The sequence below is a fragment of the Podarcis melisellensis genome (genome assembly GCF_964234715.1).
Source record: "Podarcis melisellensis genome assembly, chromosome: 5".
NCBI lineage: Eukaryota > Metazoa > Chordata > Lepidosauria > Squamata > Lacertidae > Podarcis > Podarcis melisellensis.
Window position 1 is genome coordinate 24,201,328 of NC_138537.1, and position 22,847 is coordinate 24,224,174.

Consider the following 22,847-nt stretch of genomic DNA (forward strand, 5'->3'; position numbering starts at 1 on the left):
GAAAGCACATCAAAGTGCAAGTAGATAAATAGGTACCGCTCTGGCGGGAAGGTAAAAGGCGTTTCCATGCACTGCTCTGGTTCGCCAGAGACGGCTTAGTCATGCTGGCCACATGACCCGGAAGCTGTACACCAGCTCCCTTGGCCAATAAAGCGAGATGAGCACTGCAACCCCAGAGTCGTCCACGACTGGACCTAATGATCAGGGGTCCTTTTACTATCTATAGGGGAACCTTTAATATCTGTTCTGGATTTGTAAGAATGCGATCGTTTAGTCTGGCAGCACCTGCACTTTAGAACTCCTTGCCTGTGAGATCAAGCAAGCCCCTTCGCTGCAGAAAAGTGCCTGCTGAAAATATTCTTGTTTAGACAAGCCACCTCAGGTGCCTAGAAAGTTGAGGTAATTTTAGTGCTGATATTCCAAGGGAGCAGAAAAGACTTCTTATGTACAAGGCGACAGCCAAATGGATGCTACTAGCCCAGAGATGGAAAGAAGATGAAGTCCCTACCAGAGAAAAATGGCAAATTAAACTGTTGGGACTATGCCATAATGGCAAAACTGGCCGGAAAGCTCAGGAATCAAGAAGACCAAAACTTTAACAAAGAATGGAGAAAAAATATAATTTATCTTGGAGACCACTGTGAGCAGATGAAATTAGCATGATTGCAATAACACTTGTAACGTAGCAAATATTATGGAGAAAATTGAGTGATATAAAATATGGACTATTGAAAAATACGCAGTAGAAAAGGTTAACAATAGGACCCATGGAGGAGAAGGTGGGAAGTCCAGAGATTCAAAGGAATCTTTAAATGTGTATGGTTGTATTGTTATATCTTTATACTTGTGAAATCGAATAAAAATTATATCAAAAAAATGAAAGGAAGTTGAGGTAATTTTAATCTGTTTTAGTATTTTAACTTTTGTATGCGTGGATGTGATTTTTTCCCTAGATTTTACAGTCTTACCTTTTTGTAAACTGCTATGATGTGGTTTTTTTTTTTAAAAAAAAACACACCAATCAATCAGTGTATAAATTATATGAAATAACTAAATACATAATGGTGGGTGTGGGTCTCCGTCCCCCCGCCATCCTAGAAACTAATATACTGTTATATTTTTTGTGGGATACCTTGACTCCTATTCTAATTATGGGTTGCCAGACACTGAAATTAGCATGTTAAAATATAAGCCATGTTAAAAAAACAGAGATGGGCTGGCTTCCTGATGAAGCAATTGCCTTGAGAGATGGACCATTAAAAGACCACAAAGAAATGGGCGATGACCATTAACAGAGACATTGTGGGCCAACAGCAAATGGGGAAAGCCCCTCCTGAGGTGAGGGATAGTTAGCAAAAACAAAAAACCCAGAGTTTCAGGAGTGAGGAACAGAATTGCAGTGTGCAGTGGTAGAGTAAGAAACATTTTTCCTCACTGTGAAAAAATGAAACTGCCCACCTGACCAGAGGCAGCGCAGAATGGCTCTTTCCCCCGGAAAAGGAGGCAAAAGACTTGGAAGACACTGCCTGCCCAGTCCAGTGCAAGGAGTAAACTTATTCACTGAATGTCTTCCACTCCACTTTGGCAAATGGAAAGTGCAATTCCAGTTTGGACACTTTAAAACACGGAGGGCTAACCTGTGGCCCCTCCAGGTGTTGATGATTACAGCTCACACAATCGTTGCCCATATTCCATGCTGGCTAAGTCTGATGGGGGATCTCAACAACATTTGGAGGGTCACGGGCCAACCATTTCTGCTTTGTACACTTTGACATCAATTTCTTTCGAAACGATGCACATTGCATGGCTATTCCACTAGAGGGCATCTCAGGCATTGATTTGGACACTCTTGTGTCCTGACCTAGGAAGAAAATACCATGTGACATACGGTAAGTACATAAGGGTTTTTTCTAGCTCTAGGTCGACTTGGTTACTTCGAAAGTTTCTTTCAGCTGCATTTAAAATAACTGCATCATGGACCACACAGAAAGGGAGTTGAGGCAGAAGGAGCCAGCCACTTTTTAGCAGTTCACTGTGATTTTATTGGTGTTTCTGGTGTTGCCTGCCATCTTCAGTTTCCATTGTGGAAGAATGGGAGAATATGCTGAGTTAATAAAAACACAGAATCATAGAATTGTACTGTTGGAAGGCACTCCCAACCCCCTGGAATGCAGTCATATGGGCGGGGAAGGAGCTATTCTGAAAAGGTTATTTTCCATATCATTCCCACCCACACCCCATTTAATCTACACTATGACACTTCCTAATTTAGACACCAGGTAAGTGTGTAACGGATGGATCCCCTTGTGAATATTGACCAGTTACCTAATATTCCTCCTTTCACTTCTAGCAAACCATGTAAACACGAGTAAGTTCAGACATTTACTTCTACTTGATTTGGAACTGGGGTTTCCAGGAAGGCAAAACTTACTCCCTTTTCATCAGGGAGTTCATGAATCTCTCCTGTCTCCATTTCAGAGGAGGGACATGTCCTTTCTCCTTTATACTCAATCCCTTTTCTCAGTTGTGACTTTCTTGTACACACAGAGAGAGAAAGCGAAATCCCAGGATCTAGGAAAATGTGTCTCAATCCACAAAAAGTCACACTGAAACAGAAATACAGCAGGTTAGAAACATACAAGACCTATAAAAAAAACACAAAAATCTTTATTAAATGGAAAATGCTTTTTATTATATTCTACAGTCTTCTTATTGCATAAGGGTCACTTCTATTGTATCTGGCCAAAGAGTAAATAGAGGGACCCACTGTACTTTATTTAGTTCAGTAATACCATTTTGGAATCACAGCAAGTTATTTGCCTCGTTTTGATTTACAATACTTCTGCTCAAATTTTTTACATGTATCCATATATTAGGGTCAAGAAAAAAATGTAACTGTGTATAGTGTTTTTAAATGAGCATTTCCAGTCTTTTTATTATTAAATGATTCTATAGAACAAACCCGTGAGTTTCATCTGTCTTCTTTCTAAACACCCAGCTCCAACTCTTCCAGCTCCTTTAGGAGGGCAGCCTCTTTCTGAATTTTCTCCAGCTAGGAAATATACACAGAAGACACCATCAGATACTACGTAGCACAGGCAAAGAAAAAAATAAACTTGAGTACACAGAACAGTCATATCCGACAAAAGCTATCTACTTCTGAAAACCATTTCTTAACATAAATCCAGATGGGAGATTCTTGGTGGGTATCAGTGGCTCTCAGTCGCAGCAGCCAAACGGAGCGTCCATGTTTAGATGCTTTAAGACTCCACAGGAACTGGGTCAGAAAATTTACTTTCATGGCCTGCCAATGGGCTTCCTGGAAGCATCTCTCTGGCCACTACAGTGGTATCTCTGGTTACGTACTTAATTCGTTCCGGAGGTCCGTTCTTAACCTGAAACTGTTCTTAACCTGAAGCACCACTTTGGCTAATGGGGCCTCCTGCTGCTGCTGTGCCACTGCCACTGCACAATTTCTGTTCTCATCCTGAAGCAAAGTTCTTAACCTGAGGTACTATTTCTGGGTTAGCGGAGTCTGTAACCTGAAGGGTATGTAACCTGAAACGTATGTAACCCGAGGTACCACTGTAATTAAAAACAGGCTGTTGGATTAGAACAGGTGTGAGGACTCTTGAGCCCTCTAACCACAACTGAACCACAACTGACATCATCCCTGGCCCCTGACCATGCTTGCTGGCGCTGATGGAAATTGTTGTTGTTGCTATTTATTAAATTTGTATACCGCCCTATATCCGTAGGTCTCAGGGCAGATGACAACATAAAGGTACAACATGAAAAGCAAAAATACATAATGAAAATAAGTTAAACAATTAACTATAGTAATATATACAAGCTAAGAAAAAAATGCACTCCCCAACAAAGGTCCCTAACCATTACCCCAGCCCACAAATGCAAAATACAAATTAACATATAACATTTAAAAACAATTTTAAACCACCCCACCCAACCAAATAAAACAGCACCCACTCAAGTTAAAAACCCCATCCCCGTTAGAACAGTAATTATAGCACAAGGGGGCTGGCCCACCCCCTCGTTCCACCCCCAAAGGGATGGCCCCCTTTGGTTGCTCCCCTTCAGTGGTGGCCCCAAGTTGCAGTTCAGCAACATCAGGAGGGCCTGAGGGCTCCCATACACGGGCTAGATGGAGCTTTGGTCCAATGCAGCAGAGCTCATCTGATGTGCTTACAAACACTATTCATTTCAAGACATCTGCCTGCCATGTGTGGAAAGGAGAGTTCCTTCTGTCTCACATTGCAACTTTAATAGGAGCACATTCAAATAAGTTCAGAGCCTTTGTTTTAATTGCAAGAAAAAACAGAACTTATTGAATCTCGGTTCTGGCAATATTTTCAAAAGAAAACAGAATAGTGCTTTTTTACATTTACAATATACTAATAGTACATTTTAGTACTTTTAACATGCTGTACAAGCCATCCCTAATAACAGAATGATATATGAATAGGCATACCTGGTTTTTCTCTAGCTGTTTGCCTGTAGTGGCCTGATCCTTCAGCTGTTCAATTGCTTTTAGTTTCTGTGGTGGTGAAAAAAAGAACACGTTTTAAGACATTTGAATATTTATACTGTAGGAATTTTTTTTGGGGGGGGGAGAGGAAGTGCCCTTTACTGTTCCCTAAGCATTATCTTCAAGGTCATGGATGCCTCCACGCTCCTTTGAAATATATATTTTCCCTGCGGAAAAGTGTAAACAGCACAGAGAGAGCCTGAGCTGTGCAGCCCAAACCACAGATTGGCAAGCGGGCAGCTGAGTGATTAAAATGCCACTGATATCTGGCTTTCCTAAAGGAGATATGGTAGGTTCAAGCACTCTGTTGAGAGCAACAGCCGTCATATAGATTGCTGCTCTGCACCCTGGAGTGGTGGCTGCTGAATGTAAAGGATTTTGTGCCACATTAGTTTATTGCAGGCATAGGCAAACTCGGCCCTCCAGATGTTTTGGGACTACAACTCCCATCATCCCTAGCTAACAGGATCAGTGGTCAGGGATGGTGGGAGCTGTAATCCCAAAACATCTGGAGGGTCGAGTTTGCCTATGCCTGGTTTATTGCAAGATCAGAGAGTATATCTAGATAAGAACATTGTGCCTATCCCCACTTAAAATTGCTCTTCCAGATGCTTCACATCCTTTTCTGCTCTAGAAAGAAGAAGAGCTGGCGGACCATTTTGATTTTTGGGGGGGGGGCAGCAAGGAGGAGCTGATCACCCCTCTGCACCACTGTTCTCAATTTTACAGGTTCCCATCCTTTTCTAAAATAATAATAATAATTGCATATGTGTCTGCTGCATTTTCCCTACTTTTGGCACTCACAGGACTTCTCATCTAGCCTGTCTAGCAGCTGCCACTGGACACGAGTGGCGCTGTGGGTAAAACCTCAGTGCCTAGGACTTGCCGATCGCATGGTCGGCGGTTCGAATCCCTGCGGCGGGGTGAGCTCCCGTCTTTCGGTCCCAGCTCCTGCCCACCTAGTAGTTCGAAAGCACCCTTAAGTGCAAGTAGATAAATAGGTACCGCTTTATAGCGGGAAGGTAAACGGCGTTTCCGTGTGCTGCGCTGGCTCGCCAGAGCAACTTCGTCACGCTGGCCACGTGACCCGGAACTTTCTTCGGACAGCGCTGGCCCCCGGCCTCTTAAGTGAGATGGGCACACAACCCTAGAGTTGGACACGACTGGCCCGTACGGGCGGGGGTACCTTTACCTTTAGCAGCTGCCACGCTATTTCTGATACAATAGGGAAGAGACTGGAGGACTTTGGCTGCCTTGGGGAACATTGGCTCTGTACCTAATAGCCCTTATTGTGCACCTATGCATTAAACCAAAATAATAATAATAATAATAATAATAATAATAATAATAATAATAATAATAAAGTTAGATGGTGAGAGAAGTGACAGCTGTCAGGTACTAGGGTGTGGGGTTGGAGAGAAGACCTTTTGCCAGAACAGACAAGCTTCTTCATTAGAAAAGCTCCTCACCTTCCTCAGGTTCTTTATCTTCTTATCAACCTCAGGATCTCCTGATGTTATGGAGGGAGCCGCATTCTGCAATGCATTCTGTACTGGTGAGGCCGGAGTAACTTCCTGGCTCCCTTCAGCTCTGGCCTCCTGTAAAAAAACAACAAATTCAATCAACATCTGGAACAATGTCTTTCGTATACAACCCCGTGGGACATTTACACGAATGGTATACATGTTAAGCTCCCCAGAATATTGGAATTCAGCACGTTTTGGCTCTGTTCAGGTAAGCAGGTTTAGAAAATGTGAATGCAACCGTTTGCTCAAGAGAACTGAAGCAGCAGCTATACCTGTTTGGCAACTTTCTTTGCCTCGTGCTTCCTTTGATTTTTGAGTGCTGTTTTAGATAAAGGTTTATCGCCATTTTTTGATCTCATGTTCTGCGGTGGTTCATCCTCATGCTAAGAGACAGCAAAGGGGGGAGGGAAAAAAATACTGTAAGAAAACCAACACATAATTATCTGTTGCCTGATAAAAGGAGCTTGAGTTGTTGTTTTTTTTATGTTCACTTACGCCACATGTCTTATAGCAATGCCACAACAACACAACCCCTACACTAGGGATGGGAAACCTGTGGCCCTACCAGATGTGGTCAAGCTCCAACTCCCATCAGCCATAGCCAAAATCACCAATTATGATGGGAGTTGTAGTCCAACATCATGTTCAGGGTCTCACGTTCTCCATCTCAGCTCTACAAGAGGACTCAGTTCTCAGTTCCATGTTAAGAAATTGTGTGAAACCCATGTAGATTGTCACTTATTACACTGTGTGTCCGTGTGCATTACTCAATTATGATTATATCTGTTTAAGGGTTCACAAATTCTATCCACTATAAAGCTGTTAAGGGGCTGGTGGTGAGCTTATGTCACAGAAAGCATCTTTTGTGGATGAGAATGACATGTTATAGAGACAACACTGAAGTGTGAAATGTCTGTCATTCTATCTGCTTCCTCCCTCTCTCGCGCGCGCTCGCTCTCTCTCTCTCTCTCACACACACTCACACACACACACACACACACACACACATTTTGAAAGCAATTATTCCTTATATGTCCAATTTTTAAAAATTCCATCTGATTAAAAAGTTGGTCGACTTGCCAAGGGACAGATCAATCCTTTTATGGGCCACCCGTGGCCTATAGACAACCAGCTGGTCATTCTCAATCTATATTATGCACAAGGATTCATTCCACAGAATTTATTGCGCAAGTGTTGCTTCTGCGCATGGAAAGTGAAAACTTTTGAAGCATCCGTTTCAATAAAGGCAGCCGGCAGGGGAGGGGAAGAAAAGTTCTCTTCTTCTTTTTTTGCTTTTGTGTTTCAGGGGATGCTTGTTTCATTTCCACTGCTGCAGCCTTATTACTAACCACCCAAACATTTTTACCAGTCATCTTTGGCTTGCAAGAGACGACCATCTTATAAGTAAAAAAAACCAGGCTGGTATAAAAATCTGCGGTCAGTAAGTGCAGTAATTTCAGGAAGGAGGAGGAGGATGCCAAATCTCTTCTTCACCAGCCTGTTGTTTCCACGCTGCCCTTCGAGGAAAGGGCTTCATTACTTTCACACCCAGTACAGAATCCAAGCGGCTGGCAAAAGCGAAAGAGAGGGCTCGGTTTCTCCTTCACAAGCCTGCTTGCTCACCTAGAGGGAATTCCAGACTTGCCTGTGGTAACCAAGTGAGGGATTAAAGACTGCACTACGGGTATTTCAGGTACACCTTTAAACCTTCATAAAATAATAAAGACAAGAGCTTTCCCCCTCTTCATTGTGCAGCTTAATTTTTTAATATGTCATGTAGGTTAAATCCCCTAATGTTACTTGATTCCTAGCCTGCAGTCCCCTAAGTAACACCCACTTAACTATGGGAAGACCCCCAATGAACTTAATTCTGAGTGAACATGTATTACCAGGGATGTCCAACTCCCAATGTTCTGCAATCTACTCACAGTAGAAAAAACTGGCAGTGATCTACCCATTGTCATTGGGAAGGGGGAGAAGGGGATCACTGAGGGGCCAGAGATCTACGGGATCTACCAGGAAGACCCCACGATCTACAAGTAGATCACGATCTACCTGTTGGACATGCCTGTATTAGACTGTGCTATGAGCAACTTTAACCCACTACACACCTTAAAAAATTCAAAGAAGCTTAATATGTTTCTCAATGACCAGTTTTGTTCCTCTATCACATGCGATTAGGATTACATCAGCCTTCTTTCGTAACAAACCTCTTATTAACTGTGCTTATGGAGTTAGTAAGAAATAAGTCACTTGCAATGACCAGCAGTGTGCGTAAAACCAACACTCCTTTCAGTGCTGGTAGTCTCAGGTTACGCTCTTTGAAAAAGAAAATAAGAAAGAGGAAGTAAAGAGCCATGTTCTCGAACCTGTTTTTGAATACTGAAAAAGGAAAATAGGAGATTAACGACTCTCTACATAAAAGGCAAATGCAGATGTAATATAGGTTTCCCATTCCTTATAGCTAGGAGATGAAGAACTATGGGACTACCTTCCTGGAACAAATTCTCCTATCTGAACTGCAGTTAAGGAATGCATTGGCACCTCACACGAAAAACAAGGAAGGAAAAAAATACCCAAGGGTCATTTTGTGCAAATAAATGTAGGAGGGAAAAGCCCGTAATGCCTGGGCAGGAAAAGCGACAAGACCTTATATTTGAGATGAAGGCATAGTAGTGACTCTGTATGTGAACTGACACAGGAAGCGTTAAATTCGTAAATCACAGAATCATAGAATTGTAGAGCTGGATGAGGCCACAAGGGTAATCTAGTCCAACCCTCTGAAATGGAGCAATCTTTTGCCCAACATTGGGCTTGAACCCACGACCCTCATGCTCTAACAGCTGAGCTTCAGTCCTATAACTGAGGATGCAGCTGGGCTAGAGAGATAAGAGCTATCAGCAGTACCCGAACAGATAAAAAAAGAAAAACACAGTATATTATTCTTTAGACGGCTACTGCGATTCAGTTACTGCAACTCAGATTCTGCTTGAAATGTATTGTGCCTTCGAGTCTGTGTTCTTGCCTGACATCCGCAAGCATTATAGTTTCCCATTTATACTAGGAAACACCAGCTCCATGGTATTTTTGACGTCGTAAAAACGTCAGGGTTCTCATATTCTGGTAGGCTATCAGTGCCTTAAACATCTTCCAGAGAGGCAAGAATCCAACAAATGAATGAAGGACTCTGGAGTCAAAGCCAGAATTCTGCATGCTGGCAGCTGTGGTAAAGCCCTGCAGGCTGTATACATGGTACCCATTTGCATGCGTGTCCCAAAGAAGTTTTGAGAGGTTATTACGTTAGGAAGAAAATGATATTTCAGTGAATAGTGCTGCTCTTGTATAATATTTTTAGTGACTGCTAACAAGCAGGCTCGCAGCTGTTCAGAAGTAAGCCCTGAGGAATTAATTCTTCGTACTACTATAAAAGGATAAAACCTAATTTGCCATCAAGCTTAGTTACTGCCACTTTTCTTTAACTTTCCTTTCGCTCTGTCATCTCAAGTCTTTAAAATGTTGTTGGGAGGTGCTTTCCCCTTCTCCACTATTGTGATGTGAGCAATCCACGGGATGCTTGCTTAATAAACCCCCCATTAGTGTCAGAACCCATCAGGGATATGGTCATAACTGTTTAATCCTCATGGGAAAGAGAGGCCAATTACCAGAATCTCCTTGTGCAAATGGCATCTCCTGTGAGCCCCTTTTTCCCTGCGACACAACAGGGATACTGCTTGATCATGGAACAGGCTCCCATGATGCAGCAATAGGGAGAACGAATGATGGAGCAAGCTTGTTTTCTTCCGCTCTGGAGGGTAGGACATGAACCAATGGCTTCAAGTTACAAGAAAAGAAATTCTGACCAAAGATCAGGAAGACCTTTCTGATGGTAAGAGCTGATCAACAATGGAAGGGACTCCCTTGGGAGATTGTGGACTCTGCTTCATTGCAGGTTTTTAAGCACAGCATGGGTGGCCACCTGTCAGGGATGCTTTAGCTGAGATTCCTATATTGCAGGGGATTCAACTAGATGACCGTTGAGGTCCCTTCCAACTCTTACAATTCTATGATTACAGGGATGAGGAACTGGTAAAGAAGAATTCAGAGGAAATGCTGCAGATAATGTACCAACAAATTCAAAGCATCTGGTAATGAATTTGGGGGGTTAAATTCCAACCATATTCATTCTTTTAAAAATAAAAAGGCTACATGGTTTGAAAGTTCCTCTGCCATTGTTGAGCTAAACCAAGTGCCAAGTGTCTATCCTGGTGATGTGCCAGCAAGGCCTCCTACAATAGTAGTTGGTTTACTTTATGAAGGTTTACAGCCTGATTTGCCCAAAAGAGCCAAAATTTCTTCAAAAACAGGAGCATTTTCACAGAAATATATTTGTTTTGGAAATATGAACTATATGTTAAAATTATAACAGTTTAATGTGCCACTTTTTTAGGTGACTGAAGGCCTTTATATTAAAAATAAAGTTGGGGGAAGAAGTTATTGTACTTCTATTGCACAGCCTGTTTGAAAAGAAATGAGTGTTTAAGATTAAGGTAAAGGTAAAGGTACCCCTGCCCGTACGGGCCAGTCTTGACAGACTCTGGGGTTGTGCGCCCATCTCACTTAAGAGGCCAGGGGCCAGCGCTGTCCGGAGACACTTCCGGGTCACGTGGCCAGCGTGACAAAGCTGCATCTGGCGAGCCAGAGCCGCACACGGAAACACCGTTTACCTTCCTGCTGGTAAGCGGTCCCTATTTATCTACTTGCACCCGGAGGTGCTTTCGAACTGCTAGGTTGGCAGGCGCTGGGACCGAGCAGCGGGAGCGCACCCCGCCGCAGAGATTCGAACCGCCGACCTTTCGATCGGCAAGTCCTAGGCGCTGAGGCTTTAACCCACAGCGACACCTGCGTCCCGTGTTTAAGATTACCCTGCCTTTACTCCCACAGACTGAAAAAAACAACCATGTACTGATCTGACAGCAGAAAAACACTTGTGCAAACCAGTGCTTACATATACCTTTCCTATCTTATGTGTACCTCAGCGGCTTTTATAAACGATACATGATTATAGTTAGGTGGGGCAAGCGGGTAGGGGAATCCAATCTTGGCATTTGCAAAGTCCTAGTTAAATGGCCTTCAATAGTGTTAATTACCAGTTGAAGCGGAAGAACAAAGGACTGGATTTAATAACGTGCCCCCTACCCTTTCCCAGAGCTGGGAAGACATTTTTCAGCAAGACATTTTACAACAGAGGCAGCAGTTACTTACAAGTTTAGAGCTAGTCACAGGTTTGTTTCTCAGAGCTGGGGGCCTGTATGCTTGGGCAGCCTTGGGCTCGTCGTTCGACGCTTTGCTCGGAACAGCATATGTTACCGCCTTTGCTGGAAAGACACCATCCAAAAAGGGTTGCCAGGCAACTTGCCAAAGTTCTGCGTTCTGCTGGACTTCATACTTGTATAGGACAGGGCCTGTGTAATGCCAGATCTTGTACCCATTCCCAACCCGCAGCCTTGGAGAACATGTAGCTGTTACTATATGTTCCCCATCAGGGCACCAGGCAAAGTACGTGGAATCCGAGGCCTGTGGTTTGGAAATGAGTTTGTAGTTTTTAACGTCCCAAACGTCCAGTTGCCCATTGAGATTCCCAAATCCAGCTAAGACTAAGATGTGTCCTTGAGGGCTGTAGTAGGCAGCATTGTGTGGGCCGGTTCCAAAGTCAAACACGGGGTCGCATTTCAGATTGAAGATTGTAGCCTTGGCAGGCATAAAACCATAGACGACACAAAACTCTGTGGAATTGGGGCTCCAGGTTGCATCATAAATAGGACCATTTTTTGCTAGAGAAAAAGGAAACAGTTGAATTTTTTTTAAACTGTTATCTGCATGTGCCTGAAGAAGGAATTGATTTTGAAGAACAGTTACAAGTCATGTTAGTTTCTCTTAACAAGCATAGGTCTAACGTTAGCCTCCTTAAAACTGCAAGATATTAGAACAGACCACCACAACTTGTAACCTGTGAAGCTGAAAACAGCCTTATTGTTCCTTAGCAGAGTGATTCAATAATCTTTTTTTTTTGCTGCCTCTTTCGGATTGCATGTGTGAGTGCACACACATACACTGAAGGTGTGTATTTGTGTGTGGATTGTCAAGCATCTAGACACCACACTGGATGCCTGCTGTGGTACAGTAGGCTTGGAAGTACATAAGTTACTCAGGCCTATATTAGACTGTCATTATTCTACCACAGCCGGATAACCGCATCTCTCCTGCCACTACTGAGGAGCAGCAGCCAGTGAGTAGCCTGGCCACGTGATGAGAGAAACTCCTCCTTATTCAGTGGCCAGAACACTGCCCAAGTTTCTTTCAGCAGGATTAGCCCTGAAAGGCTATTCCACAAGGACCGCACATTTTTCTTTGTTTAGTTAATTCATTGCAATTAAAAACCTTAATCGGTTAAAACGGTCTACATGTTTTACAGATTTAAAGAGTAGTCTCATTAGTAGTAAACACTCTGGATATCGGGGCATTTGAAAGTATTACAATTGGTCCAGACACTGTTAAGAGGGCTTTACTTTCTTAAAACAAACAGATACCCTTTTCTTGTCACACCCCAACTATCACGTGCTCAAGATGGATGATCTGTTTAAGCTTTGTAATATATACATTTGTTGAATTATAATAAGTGCGACTGATTAAAAGCAATTCAACAATTGGGGGTTGGGGCTTTAAAACTGATTTGGAGTCCTAGTTATAACCACTTTCTTTTCCCAATTCAAGAATCAGGGGCTCCTTAACAGAATTAGGTGCTCCATCCTGTCCCCATCTCCTGTCTATAGTCCGCACTTTCGAGCTCAACTCTTATACTACCTCACTTCTTCTGAATTAATAGAACTTCAGATAGCAAAAGTCCAAACGAAAACATTCCAAAGGAATTTAATCTGTACAAGGTTGGTCATTAGAGCAAACACAGGAGACTGAAGTTTATTCCCAAAGAACATTACAGATCTTTTAGCATATATGGAGGACGATTTTTCAGTTCATTATACAATTACTAGGAGAGTCACTTACGTAGTTGTACGACAGCACTTTCTCCATTCGTTGCGATGTAATGCAGATTTTGTTCCCCGTAATACGAAGCTCCCGTTTTATCAACTTCTGTACTAGCGATTACAAGCACAGCAGTAGCTATTTGGATATAAAAACAACAGTAATTAAATGTTTTCAGAAAGCAAACTACCCAATGATATTAATTTAGGGTTCAATAGAAGAATCATCATTTAGCAAGATAAATCCAACTTACAAATCTGCCTAATTTGTTTTTGAAATAGAGCTCATGTGCCATGGTGCACAGATCAGCCATCAGAGTTGTATTCGCACCGAGTTTATATAAACATCCCAAAGACCGTTTATGGCCACTCTGCTTGCTATAGTAATGCCACAACCCACCTCCACCCAACATGTTTGCTTCCTGACCTGTATACAGTGGTACCTCGGGTTAAGTACTTAATTCGTTCCGGAGGTCTGTTCTTAACTTGAAACTGTTCTTAACCTGAAGCACCACTTTAGCTAATGGGGACTCCTGCTGCCGCTGCTGCACAATTTCTGTTCTTATCCCAAAGCTGAAGTTCTTAACCCGAGGTACTATTTCTGGGTTAGCGGAGTCTGTAACCTGAAGCGTATGTAACCTGAGGTAAAATTGTACTATATACAACTCACTGGAATACCAGCAACCCTAGCATGCAAGGACTGGAGTTAACTCACAGAAACAAAGCATGAGATTCCTTTGCATGTGCATAAGGCACTCTGCACATTAATGTGATACTGTTGGAGAACTATAAAACGTGCCCTGAAGTTGTATTTTCTTGGCAAAGCTTCGAAGACTGCATTACCGGTCAAAGAATTACAAACATCCATTTATTACAGTATCCCTTGAGACATTTTTAAAGATAGGCAATACATTTGGAACCTGTATATCAGAAGCTCTGTTTAGAATGAATGGAAGATTTGCACAATTCATGATGTTTGTCAGTTTAGTCTTTCTCAATGGCTTTTGAGTAGTGCCTGTTACTCAAAAGCAAGTCTGATTGCACTCCCAATGAAGCGTGCCTATGACTGCTGCATGCTGGGAGTTACAGGGAATGGGACTGGTCTGGAAGAATAGCTGCAAGTATAGTTTAAATGCCATAGAAGAAAATTGCAATTAGCACTTAGAATTACAAAACACTTGCACTAGTTACCTACACAGAAGAACACAGAGAATCAATACATTCACTTCTTGATAGATAAAGACAGAGGAAATTTGAAATTTCTTATACCTTTACTATTCCACAGCATCGTCACCTTATCAGCTTTAAAGAAACTCTTGTTGGCCAATGCAGATTGCGGGCCTCCAAAGTTTGGGTACTGATAGAGCCTTACGAAAGATGGAGCTCCTTTGCTTCCAGGAACATAGACAGCAACCTGTGTCAATAACACTTAATCAGCTTGGTAATACAATTCTTAAGAGCAGCACAAAAGACAGAAGCGGAATAATTCATAAACATTTTCAGGATTCCTACGAAATTAAAATGGTCGAAGAAATAAAAATCAAAAGGAAGCACCTTAGTTGGCTGATCCCCTGGCGATATCACAAAATCGGTGACTTTTTGCAAATGAAGTTTATTTGCAATTGTACCTGCAAAATCATAATTTTACTCAGGTTAATAAAAGTTACCTAAATAATTGTTCGATTGTGCTGCTTATGAGCCTATGCTAGTGGCAAGTAAAAAGCAAACACACACATAATGGTAAAGGCCTTCTTGACGTAGCAGAATAATCCCTTCAAAATTGGTTTACACTAAAGCTATATATTCTCACAGCATGATGCAAGTGTATCACATCTCCATATCTCTCTCTCTCTCTCTCTCTATATATATATATATATACTGCAGCAACAAACCACATTTTTTACAACTCTTAAAGCTTTTTCAGCTAAACTGTCTATATTTTAGGGGGTGCGTTCAAAAAGCAAGTTTGTACTTGCTTTTTTCAGGCACAGGTCAAAGCAGCTCCTCAGCTTAAGTGTGGTCCAACCTCTTCTCTTAGCTATGTTCTTGAGTAGAGGTGAGGAACCTTAGACCTAAGAATTGCATATGGCCCTCCAGGCCTCTGCCAGGCTCTCAGAAATCCCCCAACACCATACCCCTCACCAGACCTACTCTGCGCCATCCTTGTATTGATGTAAAATACCATGAAATGTGTAATAATCTCCTGCTTGCCTGTATGGAGGATGCAGCAATGTGTGGGTGTGAGTAGAAACTTCTGACTTTTGCATGGCTGGAATGCAGCCTGTACAAAAGTATCACACACTTTTTGCCTCTGGCCCTTGCCCATCTCTGGTATGCATCCCTGCAAAAGGTTCCCCCTTGAGAGAGCTTGGTCCTTGGGCTTTTCTTGAGTAAGTTAGCTACTTTGCTTCAGGCTGTCTTCACACTGTTGAATCAAGTGCGCCTATCTCTTTTATATACCTTAGAGTCTGCCTCCAAACACCATAACATTTCCCAAAGGGCAAGCAGCTTCCTCCCTCAATGCTTAAACTAGACATTGCGCATGAGTCCCTACTGCTGATGCCTTGGAAAATTCATTTTTTTAAAAAAACATAATATACAATTTATTGTACAAGTAAATAATAATAATAAATGTGAGTTCACAAGATTATTTGTGGCAGGAAAATCCCTGATACCCCCACTGTGTATATTTCTCATCAACAAGGTTTCAGGTTGCCCAATGCCTAGCTATATCCTTGGGAAGACTCATTTTATATATTAAATGCCTTGGAAAATTCCAAGCGTAAGGCACTGCTCATTATTTGTTAGAGCATCTGCAACAGATTCAGAAAAGTTACCTGTGCAAGACTGTCTACCTGGAGCCCAGGTTTGGCTGCGGCTTACCAGGACTCATTTGCCCTCAATGTGAACGGGTGTGTCTGTACTGCCAGTGTGATGTTGTTGCATCACATATGGCAGATGGCTACTCTACCTCATATCTGCCTCTGTCACCACATTCAAGTTGCAACCATTTACACTTGCCTTGGAGAAAGTTCCATTGACCACAGGCGGAACTTACTTCCGAGTGAACTTACACAAGGTTGCTCTCTTAAGAGTTTGTCTCTCATTATCTTCCATGCATCTCTGGCTGAACCACAGGAGTAATTACCGTATTTTTCTCTCTATAACACTCACATTTTTTCTCCTAAAAAGTAAGGGGAAATGTCTGTGCGTGTTGTTGAGCGAATGTGTGGTCCCTGGAGCCGACTGGCCCGAGTGCAGGGGCAAAAATCAGATCGCGCGCTGCACAGAGGAGGCTGCTGCTTTCCTGCATTCTGCCTCAGGGTCTTATTGCCCACCCTCTTCTGTTTTCGGTTGCTTTGTTTACAAAGTTGTAAAAGCTGTTTTCGGTTGCTGTGGTTACAAAGCACAGATCCACATGGATTCTCAGGATTTTTGCATTGGCTTACCCCAAACTCACCGTCAAATCACATGTCTGTGGCCACAGCACGAAGCACCAAAATGATACATCCACTGTTTCATTCAGAATTTTTTTTTCTTGTTTTCCTCCTCTAAAAACTATGTGCGTGTTATGGTCAGGTGCGTGTTATAGAGCGAAAAATACGGTAATTCACAGACCTACCTGGCATTGCTGCCCCCTCTGTAAGGACCACTCTCTAAAAAGGTTTTTCAGAACTATTTCTGATTTTCATCCATTCAAGTATTTCTTAGGTATTAAGCCAATGTGGATTTTGTACTATAGAAGGGAGCTTCAAAACTGTATCAAGACGCTCAATAAACATTATGGTTCCCCAGAATCGGTCAACTGTGATAAATGCAGGCGCTCAAAACACAAGAGAAATAAAGGCAAACTAAAAGGGAAAGCTTATCTAGAGAACAAGAAAGGGCTTGCATACTGAAGTTGTTGTTTTCAAAGAAGTGCAGTTCATTGTTAACACTCCTGGCGCATATGCTTTCATCATCTGACCAGCAAGGACACCTAATGGTTAGAGAGGGGGGCAAGTGATTTAGAAACGTGGTTTGAAAATGTTTAAGAATTATTAAATTAGAAAATGGTTACTGGTGCTATTTTTCAATTATCCCACTGCTTTCATCCTGGTCTGCTAAGACAGGCTGACATCCAATGACATCGCCTCACCAACAGAACAGATTTCCCTTGTGCAGTGAAACACATGCTTCCTCTCTTTACTCTGCAACCCCCTACATGCCCCAAAAATCTGCTCTGGGAGTTTAGGGGACCTTTTGGAGCAGATTTGTGTTGAGGGAAGTCCTACTGCATGAGTAGAAGTTTTCTTCCGTGATGTCAAATATTGTTCACCATCTACAGGGTTGCTTGAAACGAAATATACCATGTTATGAACTGCAGAACAAAATCAGATACTGCAACTTCAAATACAAAAGTTTTCAAGTCGCTTTTGTGAATAATAAGTTATCCTGAATGCTACTTACCAGTTCTGCATCTTTTTCTGGATGAACGATTTTAAGAACTTTCCAGTATTCACATCAAAAAGTTGAAGGTTGGGCACTCCTGCTCCTCCATCTTTAGAAGCTACAACAAACAACATATATTGCAGTGGTGACCTTCAAAATAAGCACCAGATCTCCGTCCCTAATTTACAACATCCTGAACCATGGGTTCTGTTGATGCGTTTTGTTAATGCCTTATAGGGAATGCTATACTAGGGGCTAGCACACAAGGACAAGAAAACAGGATGTTTCCTTTAGCATTTGCTTTCGCTGATCCCATATCTGTAAGTATGAAAAAATATTTTCCTTCTTAAACAAACCTAGACACAACAGTTTCCCCCCAAAATAAAAATTCTCAGTCCCTGCCACTCTTTAGAGATGCAATATGTAAGTTTATTTAAAAGCCTTTATAAACCTCTTAATAGTTCATAAATGATTCAAAAGTAGCGTGCAGTCTTAAAAAAATGTAGTTAAAACTTTAAAACAAAAAGACAACCTAAAACCAGTAAAACAGCAATATAGAAACACATAAAAGTATGTAAAAAGTGATTACAGCAGATATTCAGAAGATTCAATCACATAAAATAGGGTCTAATCTTAGAGGGTCAACAAAAGCCTGGGCTTATCCTATCAGATAAATTTACCCTCTGGTGTCAAAATCCTTTGTAGATGCATTTTTTTGGCAAGAGTCACTCTATTCTTTGCTTGAGTTCATCTGGAACTAGTTGTGCCAAACAGTAATACATTTACTCTCCATTTGCGGGCCAAACGAGATGCGACATGGGAGATTCAACTGCAGATCTGCCAATGCCATTTCCTTTTACCTAAGAGCAGCCACAGGGGAAATGGAATCAGGGCTGCTGCAGCGCTGGATGAATTTTTTTTTAACCCATTCCCTGGTTTAGATGCTTGCTCTCTGCCTACCCGAACCCCTGTCCCTAGAAACCACTGTCTGGGGTGGGTAGACAAGCGAGATCTCTCTCCCCCTACCTCACAGCTAACAGCAGTTTTAGGGGGACAATTTAAGCGGGGAAAACTGCAGGGTGTGTTTTAATCCATTCCCTGTGCTATGGCTCTGATCTAAGCCCCTAACTCCCTCCCCAAACACATACAGACACAGACACACACTCACTCCTGCCTTTAGAGAAAGAAAATAGCATCACATCTAATTGAGTATGGGCTGGTTTTAGTTGGGGGCATGATGTCTGGAAGGCCTTGAACTGTGTTGGATGATGAATCAGACATAATGACTTTTTGGTGCCTTACATCAGTATGATTCTTTCCATTATTATTATTATTAACTTACTATAGCCTTCCCCAACCTGCTGCTCTAGGCTACAGCTCCCATCACCGTGCATAATGGTTTCATGTGTTTCAAAATTGAAGTGATTTTTATCTATTTTAAAATTGCATTTTTTTAATTGTAGTGATTCTTATCTATTTTATAAATGTACTTTCCACTTGTTGCAACCCGCCGCTGGTGAAAAGCAGGTAATAAATTTTACAAATATATAAGCCCTCATTGGCCATGCTGGCTACAACTAATGGAAGCTGGAGTCAAAAACATCTGATGGGCACAAGATTGGGGAAGGCTGGCTAACACTAACAACAGAGAATAAGCGGTGGGGGATCCTAAGGAAAAAATGCAAGTCCCTCTCCTGAAGAGCTTGCAGTCTATATTGAAGGGCATAGCAATGGGAAATTAGAAAAAGGAAAGGCAAGGGTAGCATACACAACTTATTACTATGACACTTCGGAAGGCAGCTTTTTTTCTTCTGTATTCTTACAATACCTAGCGTACAAAAGGTTGCCATATTTATGAACCTTCCAGCGTTTACAACATGCACGACTGCAGCCCTGTTTACACTGAAGGAAGCTGGAGCAGACACCTGAAGTACTCACTCGTGTAGGGCTGCCATGTTACCAGGACATTGCTCTTTGGAGAGAATTCAAGGCAAACTGTCTTCGGCTGATCAAAAGAACGCAGCACCTCATGGCTGGTGACGTTCACGATGTTTACTCTGGAACCAAAAGAGGTAACTTCAACAAAGCTTGATTAGGGTGGTTAATTAATAGCAGGCTTTATTTGTTCAGTGCCAAATTTGCTTTCATTTGAACCACCTAATAGAATATAGAACTGTTTTTTCAATTACCATACTGTTCAATATTTCACTAATATAATATTTTTTTCCTATCAAGGTTGCATTCCTTTGGGGTGGGGGGTAACCTAGCAATAGTATGACAGCAGCAGGCAGATCCAAGGCCAAAGGTAGATAGGGAAACCCTTCTCTCTCTGCCACCTCTTTCCACCATTTTGTTCCCTCCCAGACAATCACATATTAGGATGAGGGCTGCAGATTGCCCACTGCTTAAGTTTCCTCAGTGTGTAACCACCAAACTCCCAACCTTCAAAGACTCGTGTGCACACGTTTCACTACCATGCCCTTGAGACTGAAGTCATGCAAGAGTCACATTGCAAATGACTGTGATAAGAGAACCTTTCTATTTTTGGCCTATTCACACACTACTTCGTCCCAATTGGCACAAAGTAAGATTGGGGAGCTGGCCTCAGGTTAAACAGTAACAGTCCCATCTGCTATATGTTAAGTGATATCTAAACTGCTGAGAATGGCACACATGTGCAATACAATACTCCAAGAACGACAAAACAGAACTAACATCTCTGGAAATGTACTAATTCAAAATGGAAAGGGGAGGATATTCAGTTTCAGAAACTACAATCCTACACATGCTTAGGTCAATGCATTTCAGTAAGCTAAGCCTGCCCAACTGCATCCATGATTCAAGCATTTTAGGCTGTCAATCCTACCAATCTAATTCTACCATCTGGAAAGCAATGCGTAAATTGGACAGAATTGTATGTGTCGGTAAAGCTTTAATCCTGTCCACTCTTCCTGGAAGTTCAATTGAGAACTGACTGAGGTTGGTTTTGAATGAACATACCTACAAATACATGTATTTGTAGCAATTTTCCTTCCTCAAGCAATTTTTTTAACACACTTCGCACAATTTAATATAGGCCCCCAAACTTCTTAACAAATGTTTAAAAAAGAAGGAGTTATACTGACTGTTCTCCATTGCACCAAGCAAAAAGGGAACCATCCTTGCTGAAAGCAAAAACTTTGCTGTTTTTCCCAGACTCCCTGGAAAAACAAATACATTTCTATCACAATTAAAGTATATGACACAAAATGCATAGAAAAATATAAATAGACTGTGTTCGATAAATATCCCTAGCAGTATATAAGTATACCAATTCTTACTTGTTATTGATTAACATCTGAAATTAATCAATTAGATATAGTTTTGATCATTTATGTGAAGCATTATCCAGCAGTTGCCACCACCTCATAAAGAGATCTCCTTGACCAGGCTGTCCTTGACTCATAACATTGGATCCTATTATTACTGATTTTTTGTTTTTATACTGTCTCACTGTTTTCTATGTTGTATCTTTGTTTTTATGACACTGTTTTATTGTCTTTGTGTTATGCTTTTACTTACAATGTTTTAGAAATGCTTTCAATAAATAAAAAAAATTCCAATTCAAAATAGCACTTAACAATCGAGAAAAGTGAAGTACCTTTGAAATGCTGTATTCTCTGTGAAAAGAGGAGGCCCATTCACCATATAGAGTCCTTCAGATCCTCGCACTAGCAAAAAAAAAAAAAAGCATTTATTTCACACTAATAGAATTAGCACTTAATGTTTACATAACAAAAGCCTATTTTAATTATCATACCTCACATTAATAAGCTGAAATATTAATATTAGTAGGTCCCCCTTTGCTCCTCAAGCCTTCAAATAACAATTTCCCACTTCATCTGAATCAACTTTATAGTTTGGCAGCTTCAGAACAAGCAACAGTCATAAACTCAACTTCAAACTGTGCTTTTTCTGAAGTGGTAGCCAGTTTCCTAGTTTGGACAAAAGGGAAATGATGGTGAAATAAGAGGCTTCCTGATTTGATTATTCATGCTAGAAAGGAATAAGTGAAGTCGCTGTGAGCATAGGGAAGTGTTTCACACATATCTAGGCCTATTAAGCAGAAAAATGACTGTCTGAATACAGTCAAAGTTTGAGGCTTGAATACTTTATCTTTGCAGGGGAGTGGCCAAGTTTATACTGAGAATTAGAATTGTTGATTGAATATAAATAAATGGTAGTCACATATTCACTGGGATGGGCACCTATCAATAACCTTACTGTTGATTCTGGACCAGATGAAGTTTCCAGAGATTTTTCAGAGGCAGTCTCACATAAGCCTGGTTGACACAATACCAAGCCATGTTTTATTTAACAAACCACAGGTTAACCACAAGTTCTCACACAGATGGCCCTCAGTCCCAGGTAAAACATCTAAGAGTGTGATCCTAGGAATACAGAGTAGGAGTAAGCCTCATTGGGGGCCTTGCCCTTTACCTATGAGTAAGGCGATACACTCATACACGCTTACATTTGAAGAAGCTCCAATAAGCTCTTTAGGTTTTTGCATCTAAGTAAATTAATAAGAATCTGCTTTAGACCAAGCCATGCCATTAGTCCATCAAGCTCAGTTACTGTCTTCAGCGATGAAGTCAGGGACTCTCGCGGCTCTGGACAACGATTTTAGGGGGGCGGGGGAGAGACACGGAAATTCCTTTAGCTGACAACGTGTCATGCTTAACTGTCGCCTTGGGAGGCTTGCGCGCTTTCTGCTTAGCTTAGGAGGGCCCCTAAGTCTTGCCCCGCCTGCCTATTCCATACGGAGCAGCCGCCGCCCGCTGGAGTATGAATGCGCTCCGCTACTGAGGAACAGCGCTTCCCCGGGAAACCTTTAGGATCGCCCTGCGCGACGCGCAGGACTTCGCTCGCGCAACTCCGGCACGAGGATGCAGCCGAAACGGGGACAACACGCAGCGCCCCAGAGCAGCCGCCATAATGCACGCAGCGCTACATCGGAAAAAAAAAAGATTTATTAAAAAAACAGGCAACTTATGGATTCGCCCGCCTCAACCCACCTGCCAGAAGCGGCGTGGGTGGCGCCATCTTGAGCCAGGCCCAACCTTTTCTCCTTCCGGGTCGCGGAGGTCACGGCTCAGGACAGTACACGTCTCTCCTCCGCCAGCTCAAGAGCGGACGCCTCTTTCCGGGGTGACGTGTAGCAACCTCTCGAGAGGGGCGGGGCGGGGAGTTTCCCACGTCACGCGGCCTCCGCCCATTTCTGCCGGCCACCTTTAGCGTTAGACGGCGAGACGGAGAAGAAAA

General features: G+C 42.2%; 1 protein-coding gene across 1 annotated transcript; it reads right to left on the minus strand.

Moving 5' to 3' along the window:
* Nucleotides 1-2,666: 2,666 nt before the first annotated feature.
* Nucleotides 2,667-22,767, minus strand: EIF2A (eukaryotic translation initiation factor 2A). The gene is made up of 14 exons (XM_081911083.1): nucleotides 22,601-22,767; nucleotides 21,184-21,253; nucleotides 20,669-20,743; nucleotides 19,482-19,600; nucleotides 17,562-17,661; nucleotides 17,009-17,091; nucleotides 14,667-14,740; nucleotides 14,382-14,526; nucleotides 13,135-13,251; nucleotides 11,335-11,903; nucleotides 6,345-6,455; nucleotides 6,016-6,144; nucleotides 4,490-4,555; nucleotides 2,667-3,052 (listed from the first exon to the last, which is right to left on the minus strand). Exons 1-14 carry the CDS (start codon nucleotides 22,626-22,628, stop codon nucleotides 2,987-2,989), a joined length of 1,752 nt encoding a protein of 583 aa, XP_081767209.1. The 5' UTR covers nucleotides 22,629-22,767; the 3' UTR covers nucleotides 2,667-2,986.
* Nucleotides 22,768-22,847: the final 80 nt, after the last annotated feature.

Bases quoted from the DNA above. Each gene is read 5' to 3' on its own strand.
- EIF2A (XM_081911083.1), bottom strand. From the start codon at position 22,628: ATGGCGCCACCCACGCCGCTTCTGGCAG. The intron at 6,145-6,344 runs GTATAGCTGCTG...GTTTTTTTACAG, and splicing joins CAAAGAAAGTTGCCAAACAG to GAGGCCAGAGCTGAAGGGAG. The intron at 3,053-4,489 runs GTATGCCTATTC...TATATTTCCTAG, and splicing joins AACAGCTAGAGAAAAACCAG to CTGGAGAAAATTCAGAAAGA.